This window comes from Telopea speciosissima, chromosome 6 (assembly GCF_018873765.1).
Source record: "Telopea speciosissima isolate NSW1024214 ecotype Mountain lineage chromosome 6, Tspe_v1, whole genome shotgun sequence".
NCBI lineage: Eukaryota > Viridiplantae > Streptophyta > Magnoliopsida > Proteales > Proteaceae > Telopea > Telopea speciosissima.
In genome coordinates, this window is record NC_057921.1 from 62,977,986 (window position 1) to 62,991,472 (window position 13,487).

Consider the following 13,487-nt stretch of genomic DNA (forward strand, 5'->3'; position numbering starts at 1 on the left):
TCCGAATCGGCTGATTCACCAATCCAATTCCCGATTTTTTAACACGTTGTGAGACATGCATGATGCTCTCCAAGAGCTCAACTCATGTTGCTCTAAATTGGAAAAATTACCAATCAGACAATATTTTGACTCAAAAATAAGAGGAAGAGGTTTCCTACACGTTCATATATTCTTTTCCATCATAGTCGCCTCCTTGTAGCGAGATGATATTTGATAGGTCTTTTTTGATAGGTTGACTATTGGATAAATTTGCGGGACTCATTTAATAATAAGCCACTACTTATGGTGGCATATTTCAATTATATGGTTTACCGTATATATATTTTTCCCCACTCATCTTGTCATGAATCATGTTGAGTTCAAGTTTTATTCACCTATATTATTCAAACTTACTTCAAAAATCTTTATAATAACACATATACGTGACCATAAATAGATGATAATGTAGAAACATGTTCATCAAATTTGGGGCTCAATCGACTTGTCACGTACCAAGAATGATGGAGAGGGTTTTAGATGCAGGTTTGATGGAACTCCGCTCCCAAATTCCCAGGCTTGAGAGAGAGAGAGAGAGGTGCGGCTAATTCCTAGGCTCCCAATACGTTTGCTAGACTTAAACAAAACCAAGCCAAAGCCCAATCCCAAAGTGGCAAGCCGGAGCCGAGCTTTATTCTCTAACTATCTTCTATTGGGGAAATTCAAATACATGGAAGAAATAGGGTTTCGTTTAGGTTTAGGTCAAGAAGTCATATATTTGGTGATGATAGTTATGTTCCAGAGGATCAAATGATCATATAGGTTTTTAGGTTGCAATCTTGTGGTTTTTTGCCATTGGATGCCTCCAAAGCATGGTTCGTAATATCGAGATCGGTCTGGATCGATGTATCGGATTAAACTCGGGATCAGTCTCAGTATTGTCTAGAATTGGGTCGAATTGAGGATCAGGATCGTCTCGAATGCCCAAGGCGCTGCCAACCGTTGGGCTGTGCCGCACACATCCTTAGGCGTGCGCCGAGATGTGTATGGCACAGCTCAACTGCTGGATGCTCCCTGGCAGAACCCTGGGTGCACGCCTCCTTGGAGATGAGCTCAATTCTCGAATTGAATACATTTATCTCTTTTTTTAATAAAAAAAAAATCAATTTCTATTACCATTTTACCCTTGGCTGTGCCATTGGATCGACCTAGCGAATTAGGATTGGTTTTGATTTTTGACCGACACCAATCCGAGACCATAACCTCAAACCATGATCCAAAGTAACTCATCCTTGTCTCCTTGATAAGCTTGGAATTGATACTAATGTATTACAAGAAACTGCATAGAAAAGGGAAAATTACATGATTAACTACATTTGAGTTTCTCTTTACTAATCTAGCCTGTCATTGTTTGAGTTTACAAAATTAGCCAAAATAGTAACCTTTCATAATATATTTTAGGGAAAATATCATCCCCCTCCCCTCTAAGTTTTCTTAATATCAATCCAATACCCAAGTTTTGAAAAATGATGATGCCCTCCCTTACTTTTTTAAGATTCTATCAACCATATCCTAACCGTTAAAAAATGCTTTTAAGTGATGATATGGGCATGTCCAATTATTCTAAAACCCTAAATTACCCTTAATTTAATTTAATTCCAATTTTACCCTCTCCAACCCCAAAACCCCTCTTTCATCTATTTCACCCAAAATCCCCTTTTTTCGTTTCTACATCTTCTTCTTCTCCTTCTTCCTGGCACGCCCTACACCTGCAACATAAAAAAGTTCTCTTTTTTCTCTTTTGCAAAAGCGACGAACACCACCTCTGTGAGAATTACAGGGACCCATGGCCATGAAACAGAGAATCAGCTTAACCTTTGTTCAGGTTCAAATAGGGATTTTCTGCTGAAACCCTTTGAAGATCGAGGACGACGATATGGATTTGGAGCATGTTCAGGTTCAAATAGGGATTTTCTGTTGCAACCCTTTGAAGAGGACGACGATATGGATTTGGAACTCATGATGCTGCATAATATAGCTGGGCCTCCAAGATTCCTCTTCACCATCAAAGAAGAGACAAAGGAGGATTTGGAATCCGAGGATGGGAAGTCCAGAAGTGATAGAAGCCGAGTGAAATCCTGACAGTGGAGACCACATTTTTGACTCCTTTGTCTTCACCGCAATTTTTCACTCCACCGCTGACCCCTGTGGACTCGTATAACCACCATGGATTCATCCCTCTCAATGAATCATCAACAGATGCGGAGCTGAACAGGATTAGGTCTTCACCACCTCCAAAATTCAGGTTCTTGAAAAATGCAGAGGAGAAGCTGCACAGAAGAAAAGTGATGAAGAAACCGAGAAAAAGATCCAGAAAAATGAGGAAGATGGATCTTTTATCACTATCATTGTCGGTAAAAACAAAGAGAGTGAGAGAGTTTCATCACCACCATCAACTAGCACATCACCATTCTAGTGCTTCACAAGTGCTACCTCTAGATTCTTCTCCTTCCACAATCCAGCCAACTTACAGGAAACCCGTATTGCATTCCAGTCCCACGGTGAACAAGGATTTGGACAATCTTTGATTTTTCCTGATCCCTTTCTTCATATCTGTTCTGCTGCAATCATCTTCAATTTCTCTGTTGGTGAATCTCTTCTTACACCATAACAATCAGTAGAGCTCCGCAACAAGAGCCAAAAGCAGAAAACCGAAAACCAGACTAAGACCAATCCCTAAACTGCTCAAAGGCCTTCCTCACACTCCAGAATCACATCTCACAGCCACTATTCGAAGTTCAAGATTGCTTTAATATCCAAAATACCAGCTGGGTCGTCAATGGGGGAGGAAGCTTGCAGGTCGTCAATGGCGGAAGCTGCTTGCTGGCGCTTCTTCTTTCTCTCGCTTTCCCCTGTTGCAAGAGAGAGAAAAGGGTAATATTGTCTTTTTAAATGCTGTTTTAACAGAGTTAGACTTAGTGGACGGTTGATAGAATCTTTAAGAAGTAAGAGAAGGTATTATCATTTTTCAAAACTTGAGTATTGGATTGATATTAAGAAAACAAACTTAGAGGGGAAGGGGATGATATTTTTTCTATATTTTACCATTTTTACCCCCAAACTACCCTCCATCTCCTCCTTCTCCGATCACTCTTTCCTGAAATCACCTCGCCCAACTCGGCAACGCCCCATCCCTCCTTGGCCCTCGCCCCATGTTATTCACCCCTACCGTTCGTTCTACAATCCTGCCCCACCCCCTGCAACTTCCGTCGCAAATCCCACCCACACCGCGACCCTGCCCCTGCTTCCTCACATTGCTCCCACCCGGTGCTTCTTTCAATAATTGTGGGGCTTTTGTTGCTCCTACATTCCTCACCGAAACGACCAAAGTAGAGCCCCAAAACCACTAAAATCATCCATTATGGTCATCACAGGGGTGAATTTTGGAACCTACAAATCGGTTTTCATGGAGGTGCTTCTGTAAATTTTTTTTTCTAGGGGAAGAGCCTCAACTTTTTATTTTCCTTCATCCCCTAATTGATTCGTGATGGTCATTTTCATCCTCCTTGTTTTGGTTTTTATTTGTTTGTTTGTTTTTCACCCTCCTCTAACTGGCTGGTGAATTTGCAAGCCATGTTGCAGATTCTGGAACGTCACAGATTTGTCGAGCCCAACTCTGTATACTTCACTCCCTATTCGGCATACTTGGTCCTGCTCCGCGAACTTGCTCAATCGATCAGTAAAGAAGCTCCTGAGCCTTCTGGGGCCGATCATTCCCATGATTTCAATGATAAGTTTCAGGCAGTTGGGAAAGGCATCCAATTCAACATAAATAATCCAGATGCGAGATTCATGGTTGAAAGTGGAATTTCGTCTACCCGCAAACCTTTCAGCAATCCGATTTTGACGATTCTGGTATGCTTTTAATTGCATGGAGAATGGGTGGGAATCATGGAAGAGAATGGTGAGAAGGAAATGGGGTTTGAAGAGAGTGAGCTAACGAAGGGAAGAGGCGAGGTCGGCGGGCATGGTGTGATCGAGGGGAGAAAGAGGAAAGGGATAAAAATGTCAAATAAATATATGCCGGTGAAGGCGGGATACTGTTTTGGTTATTTTTGTAGTACTCAAACTCGATCTGTCTAGTTCCGTTAAACTAAACATTGTGTGGTTAAATCTGTAAACCTTTACGGAAAAAAAAATTCTGTAAACCAAAACCCAATGTTGCCTAATCTCGTAATTTTCCCTTTAGAAAATTCCTCAAGCCCCAATAATAACCACAAAAAGAGAATCTTTTATCTACCCCTCACGGTACGTAAGGATCTAAATATAAGCATAATAAAGATGGCAAAACATTTAATCATGACAATTAGAGAATGAATTGGAATTTCCGTATGTATGGTTTACTTGTCTTGGAAGAAAGTTAATAGAATTAAAGCAATGATTGAAAGAGTGATGAGACGAAGAGTGATGAGATGAGTCCAGATCCTCTCCAATTGACATTTAACCACCTGAGTTGATCTTACACCATCCATGGGGTGTGAGATTGGTGGTTAAATGTCATTGGAGAGGATCTTTTCTCAGATGATCTACTAGTAACAAATGCAATTGAAGGAAGTTTACCTCCGCCGCCTACAGGGTGAAGGAAGAGAAAATTTCTTCATCCAATATAATTTGATGTTGGAATAGTGAATGTCATCGTTAACTCATCAATTATCTACCCTTTGTTTACAAAAATCCGAAACATCCTTTTTGATAGAGTCCAATTTTTTTTTTTTTAGTAAAGATAGAGTCAAATTTCACAGATTAAGAGATTCTCTTCACTGTGGATGAAAGAAAACTTGATCGTGCAATATAGCTTGATACATGAGGACACCAAATACATACATACACCACCTTCCTCAGGGAAGATGGACCATTACATGATTGTGTAGCCCCTGCATGCAAAGCCAATGAGAGCACTTGCAAAGACATATACATGGAGGAGATTTTTAATTTCACAGGGAGGCAAAATGGTAATTTTGTACACTCATCCGTCATAGAGTAGGGGCTACACTACTAGGCAATCCTTTTTACTGGGGCGTCCCTAGGCCTCCATTGAACATGACCATACCACCTCAACAAATTCTCTCGGAGCTTGTCATTGGTCGGGGCAACTCCCAAATCTAATATGTTCATTTCTTACTTTATCTTTCCTAGTTTTTCCGCATATCCATCTTAACATCCTCATCTCTACAACACAAAGCTTCTTAGCACGACACTTTTTAACTGCCCAACATTCTGCCCCATACAACATAGCTGATCGAACAACAGTCCTATAAAACTTTCCTTTAAGCTTTAAAGGAATATGTCGGTCACACAGCACTCTAGAAACACCTCTCCACTTTATGCAACCCATTTTAATTCTCTGTGAAACGTCATCCTCTATGTCACGTTCAACCATACAGTAAAATGCACAAAAAATGAAAATGTATTTGCCATTTATAAAAAATGAAAAACAACATTTTTTAAACAACTCATAATAAGTACCGCCCTGCCTAATGGAAAGGCGAAAATCCCACCCAGGTTGAAGCTTGTGTGAGCACTCCATTGGCAAGCGTGCGTGCAGGTCTAGACTATAGAGGCCCACGCAATATTCTCTCGCTCATTTTATAATTAATACATCAATTTTCTTTGTGGCTAGATCTTAGGATCTATTTGTTTACAAAATTTCAACCCATCCAAAACCTTGCCCGATGGCAAATTAAAACTAAGAGCTCATCTAAAAATCTAGTCCAAAAAATGACCCATCACCAAATATAAAAAAATAAATTAAAGTGTTATATAATAGATTCATGGTATTGGTAGTAGCTTTTCTCCCCTTGATGGTCAATAATTGGTACGTTAATGCTGCCAGTTTTACATCTTGTAATTTCTTTTACATTGAACATCTTTTTTCAACATTAGTGAGATTAACAACACGACTAACTTCCTGGCTTGGAGGGTGTTGTCCGTAATATGTAGGACATCTTGACCCATATGTATTTGTTGGATGTCTGATTTTTATAATTCGAATTCCTTGTTTTGATCGCGCTTTAATAAATAGTTCTCTTTCAACCAATAAAAAGAAAGAATGTCTCTTCCAACAATTTGCAATTATTTAACTTTTCTTATATGCTAAAGTAACAAAAATATTTATTTCCAAGAGAACGTATATTACATGGAATTGTGCCATCTTTTGTTGTTCTTTAAACTCAGAATTAAAATATCAATAACAATAATGGTATCAATATTATTACTGATTAAAATAATTTATAGAATTAAAATTTTATATCAATATTAATATTGTGCACACATGCCCCAGACTAAATTTCCTCACCGCAAACAACCGCTAACTCGGTTGATCGACGGCATTGATGTCATGTTATCACACCTCATTGGTGCATTTTCATATACTTTTTTATTTATTCTTTTTTTTTTTTTTAATGAAATAGACCTTTTTATTCTTTGAAAAGATGAAAAAATAGACTCTTGGCTGGCCCATCACCACTCTCTCTCTCTGTAACCGTCGCAGCCGCTCTATAACTATAAGGTTACCGTTTCGCCCTCTCCCAAGCCTCATCATCTCCCGTCTCACTCTCTGTCTCTTGTAATTCGTCTCTTCCATAGAGTAGAAATGGAGAATCTCACCCTCACTGGTTTGTTGAAGAAAGCCGCCGAAGAATTCCCTTCCCGGCGAGCTCTCTCTGCTTCCGGTAAGTTCGATCTAACACATACTCGATTGCAAGAACTGATCGAACAAGCCGCCTCTCGCCTTGTAGCATTCGGCATTAAACCTGGTGATGTCGTCGCTCTTACCTTCCCTAATACAGTCGAGGTTCGATTCATGATCTCTTCCATCGTTTTATTTCAAATTTCCTCTGTTTTCCGATCTGATCAACATATTATATTTTGAATTCTTTCGTGTTTGCAGTCTGTGATTATGTTCTTGGCTGTAATCCGAGCACGAGCCACAGCCGCTCCACTCAACTCAGCTTACACACAGGACGAGTTTGATTTCTACCTTTCCGATTCTGAATCGAAGATCCTCTTAACATCAAAAGAAGGAAATCCGTCTGCGCAAGCCGCCGCTTCGAAACTCAATATTCCTCACGCAACCGCTTCGCTATCTCCGGAAGAAGGCGGCATGAATCTGTCCTCTTCGTCGCTGACCGATTCAAACATAGACTCGGAGCTTAAATCGGTGTCTCAGATCGTGAACGAAGCATCCGACGTGGCACTCTTCCTCCATACCTCAGGCACAACGAGCAGACCTAAAGGTGTACCGCTGACTCAACTGAACCTCGCGTCGTCGGTGCAGAATATCAAATCTGTCTACAAACTGACAGAATCGGACTCAACCGTAATCGTACTCCCGCTATTTCACGTGCATGGCTTACTCGCCGGGTTACTGAGTTCACTCGTTGCCGGAGCTGCCGTGTCACTTCCCGCGGCGGGCCGATTCTCAGCTTCTACGTTCTGGTCTGATATGATTACATACAATGCCACTTGGTACACAGCGGTCCCTACGATTCATCAGATCATCCTAGATAAGCATCTGAGCAAGCCCGAGCCGGCTTACCCGAAGCTGAGGTTCATAAGGAGCTGCAGCGCGTCGCTTGCACCGGCTTTATTGAGTCGGCTGGAGGAGGCATTCGGGGCTCCAGTGTTGGAAGCTTACGCTATGACGGAAGCTTCACATCAGATGTCGTCAAACCCGTTGCCAGGGGATGGTCCGCATAAACCGGGTTCAGTTGGGAAGCCGGTGGGGCAAGAGATGGCGATACTGGATGAAAACGGTGTGCCACAACCGGCGCAGGTTAGCGGAGAGGTATGTATAAGGGGATCGAACGTAACCAATGGGTACAAAAACAACCCTGAAGCCAATAAATCGGCTTTCAGCTTTGGATGGTTCCACACCGGAGATATCGGCTTTATAGATTCTGATGGTTATTTGCATCTCGTCGGCCGCATTAAGGAGCTAATCAACCGGGGAGGTAAATTTTTTAATTTTTTTTTCAAATCTCTTTCTATTCCCAAGATGCCCTCATTAATCACAATTTGGATCCTCTGGTGCGGCCTCAGGCGATCATTTCGTCTCTGCCTCTGTGAGACTCACATGGCTGCACGGCAGTAGAGTATCACAATCCCATTAATCATGCCCAAAAGATGGGGATTGCAGATAGTACTAAATGGGTGAGTTTTACGTTTGTCTACATTTGGCTGTTTTCTCAGGGGAGAAGATATCACCAGTGGAGGTGGACGCAGTGCTTTTGTCGCATCCGGACGTGGCTCAGGCGGTAGCTTTTGGAGTCCCCGACGATAAATATGGTGAAGAGGTAAAAAATTTTGTTCTTCCAACCCCTGGCCCCCACCCATCCATCCATTCATCCATCCATCCATCATTGTCTTTGTCATTCATTTCCTTTCGGTTTTCGATTTCTCGGGTCCTTAGTATAGATATTTGTATCATGGGTGTCAATTGTCAAAAGCTGACCCGTATCGGTAGGCCGACAGCTTAATTAAAGATTTAAAACCCAACACTGGATTGTATTGGGAGGGTATTTTATAACATATCAAAATTTTAGATGGGGTCTATAAAACATAGGATGGTAGGTGAATCGTCCTCTATGGATGGAAAAAAACGTAATCCAAATTATAATGTTTGAAATCTCTACTGCATAAGGTCGAGAAGCGATTTTAAACGTTAAAAGAGTCCAAACAACTTAGATCATAATGAAGGTACATGGAAACATAGGGAATGTTCAAATACGTGAACGTACGTGAACAATTCACAGCCATTCAAATGGAATCTATTATATGGGAATGTTCCATCTAAAGCACAATAAATTGGACCATCTACCACCAAGGAGGTGCCTACATGTGGCCCAACATTGTGGGCATATCAAATTGGATCTCTTATGCTTGTTGTCATTGCTTGAACTCTTCCAATTTCCAACTGAAAATGATCTGGTGATGACAATAACAGTTACCAAATAGAAAAACCTTCCACGTACCCTCGCTTTGAAATAATCTTCTTTAGCCCAAGAACTAATTGGAGCCGTTAACATTGTTTATTGTTGGCCGGGGCATTATTGGGTTGGGAGGGGAAGAGAGCTTACACAAAAAGGGTGGGTCAAGTGAGCTTGGTATGGTTTAAGTGAACAAAATAGCTCAACAAGAAGTGGGGCCAACAGTAAGACAACTATGGCACAAACGGTCCAGATCCAACAATTTGGGAGGTGTTAAAGTCAAAAATTCAATAAAAAGTTATGGTAGATAGTACATGTCAACAACAAACTACTTGTTCCAATTATGGGTTTCAAGAATTGGGATTAATGGATGTACCCCCAAAAAAATTGGGATTGGATCAGCCGGGTCAGAATTAGGAATGTCTGATCCGGATCTCGATTTCAGGTTTTTAAACCCTGCATTGTCGTTGAAAAGAATTGGGTTATTTCATTGTTTGGAAACAAAAGGTATTAATATATTTTGTATCCCTTTTATATGTGGGGTATTTTCTAGAACAGTATTTTTAACATTTTATATTCCTTATTATTATTATTATTATTTGGTACAGTTAAATTTGTTATTTACTTTGGTGTTTTAGAGAGTTGACATGGTTGTGACATATTGTTTCTGATGATGTCTAAATAAACAGATAAATTGTGCCATAATCCCTAGAGAAGGGTTGAAACTAGAGGAAGAAGAGGTACTTAGGTATTGCAAGAAAAATCTGGCAAGTTTCAAGGTCCCCAAGAAAGTCTTCACAACTGATACTCTCCCCAGGACTGCGACCGGAAAGATCCAACGTCGAATTGTAGCTGAACACTTCCTTGCTCAAATCTCTACTGCTAAATTATCCAAATATGGAGCATAATATTTCACAGATTTCTATATTTTCTTTCTTAAAATAATGAACCAAGTTTATGAAATAGCCATGAAGGAGTTCTGATTATCATTATTAAATCTGGGTGGACAGGCAGGATGAACATATTGTTCATTCGTTTAATGGGAAGTAGTTTTCGGTCAGGGTGTGTGGTCTACGCCAGCACTCTCATATATCTATCTCTCTCCTCCTCAAAACAAGGGGTCATAAGTGTCTTTTCATATGGGGAGGAGAGAGATAGACTAAAGGGAGTGCTGGTGTAGGTCACATTCCCGGACAGAGTTGTCTAACACTTGTTTAATTTAGCTTTTAAGAGAGAGAGACAGAGAGAAAGAGAAATGCTTAGTGGGTTAAATGTTGCACAAGCATAGTTGGTGAGAAAAAACAGTGTCAGGCTGTGTCTATCTCTTTCCTCTACTCTTAGGAAATGACATATCTACCCCTTATTATGAGAGGAGAGTGATAGACATAGTCAGGCCTTTCTACTGCCGAGCTGCCCGGCAGGACCGTGCTGCGCACAATGACCACCTTACCCCCACTCGGGCAAGGCATTTGGGCAGGGGTAAGGCGGACATTGCGCGTAGCACCGTGTCTGGGCAGCACGATCCTACCGGGCAGCTCGGCAGTAGAGGATCCAAATTGCTTCATAAGTCATCAGTTGCAATTATAAAGATCTACTTGTCAAATTTACTCCATGTCTGCTGCATCCACCAGATGTTGGGTTGTGATCTCTTTGGTATCCTCTATAGTGTTACAGGTAAAATGCTTGCCTTGGAATATCTGCTAGCTCTCCTTAAATTATATTTGGGAAAGGGTTCTCTAAACCCAAGGCGTTTCCCACATCTACACATTTTTCATTTTTTTATTCATTTATTTAATATTTAATAAGAGAAAAAAAAAAAAGAAAGAAAGAATGTGTGTAATTGTGTAAACATAGAGTACGCCATAGGCCCAGAAAACATTTTTCAATTATATAATGATAGGGAAAAAGATCTCTACTTGGTGGTGTTTTCTACGTCCTCTCACAGGTCATCGTCAGATGACGCCTCTGCCCCCTACCCAGGCGTGCTCACCCATTGGCCCAGACGCTTGTATAGATTGAGACAACATGCGACCAAGTAGAGATCTCTTAATATTATGTCATATAAGGTAAAAAACTCTCTGAGCTGACAGTGGATGCTACGCCAACAGCCCTCCCCTTCTTTCTCCTACAGAGACACTCTCTCCTCCCTATCTCCATTTAATGAACAGCCGTAGGCACCCCTGATGGGTGTTGTTCTCCAAGCTGCCAACTTTCCCAGTAAGTACACTAGGGGTTCATATTACTTCAATGATGATGATGTTAGTATGCTACATTACATTGGAGTTGCTGGACCCCAATATTACTCCTCAACATGACACTAGAATAACCCCAATAAGTGGTTTGTCCAATAACATCAAGTTGATTAATTTCTTGCTCTGAAAACTGTAGGAGGTGGTTTGATCTCAGGGGTGGCTTTGGCTACCATCGTCATTGGGGTTTTTGGCTGGCGAATGATACTGTTCATGTTAACTAAAGTGAGAAAGTCTTGGGGATCCTCATGCATACAAGAGATCTCACATGGTTTAATCTCATGTCCTCTTAGGGATGCTTTTGAATTAACTAACACATTTCAATTATCAACAAATAACTGTGCCTTTTGCCCAGTTATGTGGTTACACAGCATCTGTTGAGGGTTCAAAACCCACAACCCTCAAAAACTGAGTTCAAGTTAAAGTTCAAAAGAGTCTGCAAAGCTGAGGTAGGTTCCTCGTTTCTTGATGTTAGTGTCAGTTTTAAGGCCCAGGATGGATTAAATAAACATTCCATCTTCCTGATCCCTGTGGGTGTCACCTACCATGAACTGATCAACTAGTTCATATTCTAATCATGATCCTAAATTATCACTGCCATTGAGAGTTATTATACTGTATACAAAAATAGATATTACATCTTTAAACCCTCGTAGCATTCGACCTTTGAAAATACATAAGTTCATATTGTATAAGGGAAGCAGTTTTCTATCCGGGAGTGTGGCCTACGCCAGCACACCCATGTGTTTGTCTCTCTCCTCCTTCAAACAAGGGGGCAGAGTTGTCTTTTCATTTGGGGAGGAGAGAGATAGATTCATGGGAGTGCTGGCGTAGGCCACACTCCCGGACAGAGTTCATTTTCCCATTGTATAATTATCATAATAAAAAATGATGTTAAAACTAAGCATGTTTTATAGAGTACAGATAAAATTTTTAACCGCCAAATATGATATCGAAGTCCACAAGACATTTAAAGTTTTTAATTCCCAAAGATAAATTATAGGGAAGAAGTTTTCTGTCTAGGAGTGTAGCCTACATCAGCACTTCCATGTGCCTATCTCTCTCCGCCTCAAAACAAAGGGGCAGAGGTGTTTTTTCAAATGGAGAGGAGAGAGAGACTCATGGGAGTGCTGGCATAGGCCACACTTCCGGACAGAGAACTTTCTCCCGGATTGAAAACTACTTCCCTAAACTGATCTTCAAGAAGATAAATTCCCATTCTCTTCCCCAAATTATTGAAATTGGTGTTTTAGAAAAAAAAAATAGTTCATAAACTGATGATTGATTGCAATTGAAATTCTAAATTTTTATCTAAGATACGATTCAACAGGATATATAATCCAATATGTTGTCAGAAAGAAAAAACAGAGATACAACCCAATAACAGGCAACAGGATATTGCAAGCATGAGGAAGTGAGTAAGCACTGCCAAGTGGAAGGTAACCCGTCAAAGGCCCTCATCAATAGCGGCCTTGAGGCCCAGTCGAATAGTAAAAGCTTCCCCCGGCCCACAGTGGCCAAGCTAGGATAGCATTATCAATAGTAACTGATATGCATAAAAATAGTCCACCGTTGGATGATCAACACATGGCATAAGATCCAATCAAAGTAGAAGATTGAGGTGAAAGCTATTGTAAGTTGTAAGTTGTAACTCATAAGGCTCATACTCTCTAACCGCTTTACCGCCATAGTGACAAGTGGACCTTCCTTTTCGATTCCTATTAGGAATCAGACTTCTCCACCGCCATTCCTATAAATAAAGAGGTGGGGGTATGAGGTAAAAACGATATAAACTCTCAGACACTTATTGTTGTCTGGTTACATCCCATTTTTTGGTCAATGATCAGGGCCAATAAGATTTGGGCCCAGAAAACAACTAGACTAAAAGAATCGGTCTAAAAGATGACCGGCCTACATAGGACCTGATCCAAGTAGTTATGTGAGGATACATGCACCATGACCAAGATGATTGTGGTCTGTCATGTTCCGATAACATTAGTTACAATCGGTCACCTAGACAGTTATAACTACTGTAAGGAGAACGTGAGAAATTGACCAGTTACGTTAATCGCTCAAATTTAGATATTCAGTCTAAATAGGAAACCGAAAGAGATAAAAATACATTTTGTCAAAATCACACCTAAAATACTTATCTTTGTCCTTTTATCTTAACATTAGTAGGAGTAAGGCGTAGTGTAATCTTAGGATCTTAGTGTAACAATCCCTCTCAGGGATCATTCGTATGTACACAATCGTTCAAGTGAACGATTACCTT

The 13,487-nt window shown here is 40.7% G+C and overlaps 1 protein-coding gene across 1 annotated transcript; it reads left to right on the forward strand.

Annotated features, from left to right (window-relative positions):
* Positions 1-6,573: 6,573 nt before the first annotated feature.
* Positions 6,574-9,904, forward strand: LOC122663849 (probable CoA ligase CCL9). The gene is made up of 4 exons (XM_043859497.1): positions 6,574-6,829; positions 6,926-7,988; positions 8,227-8,330; positions 9,653-9,904. The coding sequence occupies exons 1-4, from the start codon at positions 6,629-6,631 to the stop codon at positions 9,869-9,871; spliced, it is 1,587 nt and encodes a 528-aa protein (XP_043715432.1). The 5' UTR covers positions 6,574-6,628; the 3' UTR covers positions 9,872-9,904.
* The last annotated feature ends 3,583 nt before the right edge of the window (positions 9,905-13,487 follow it).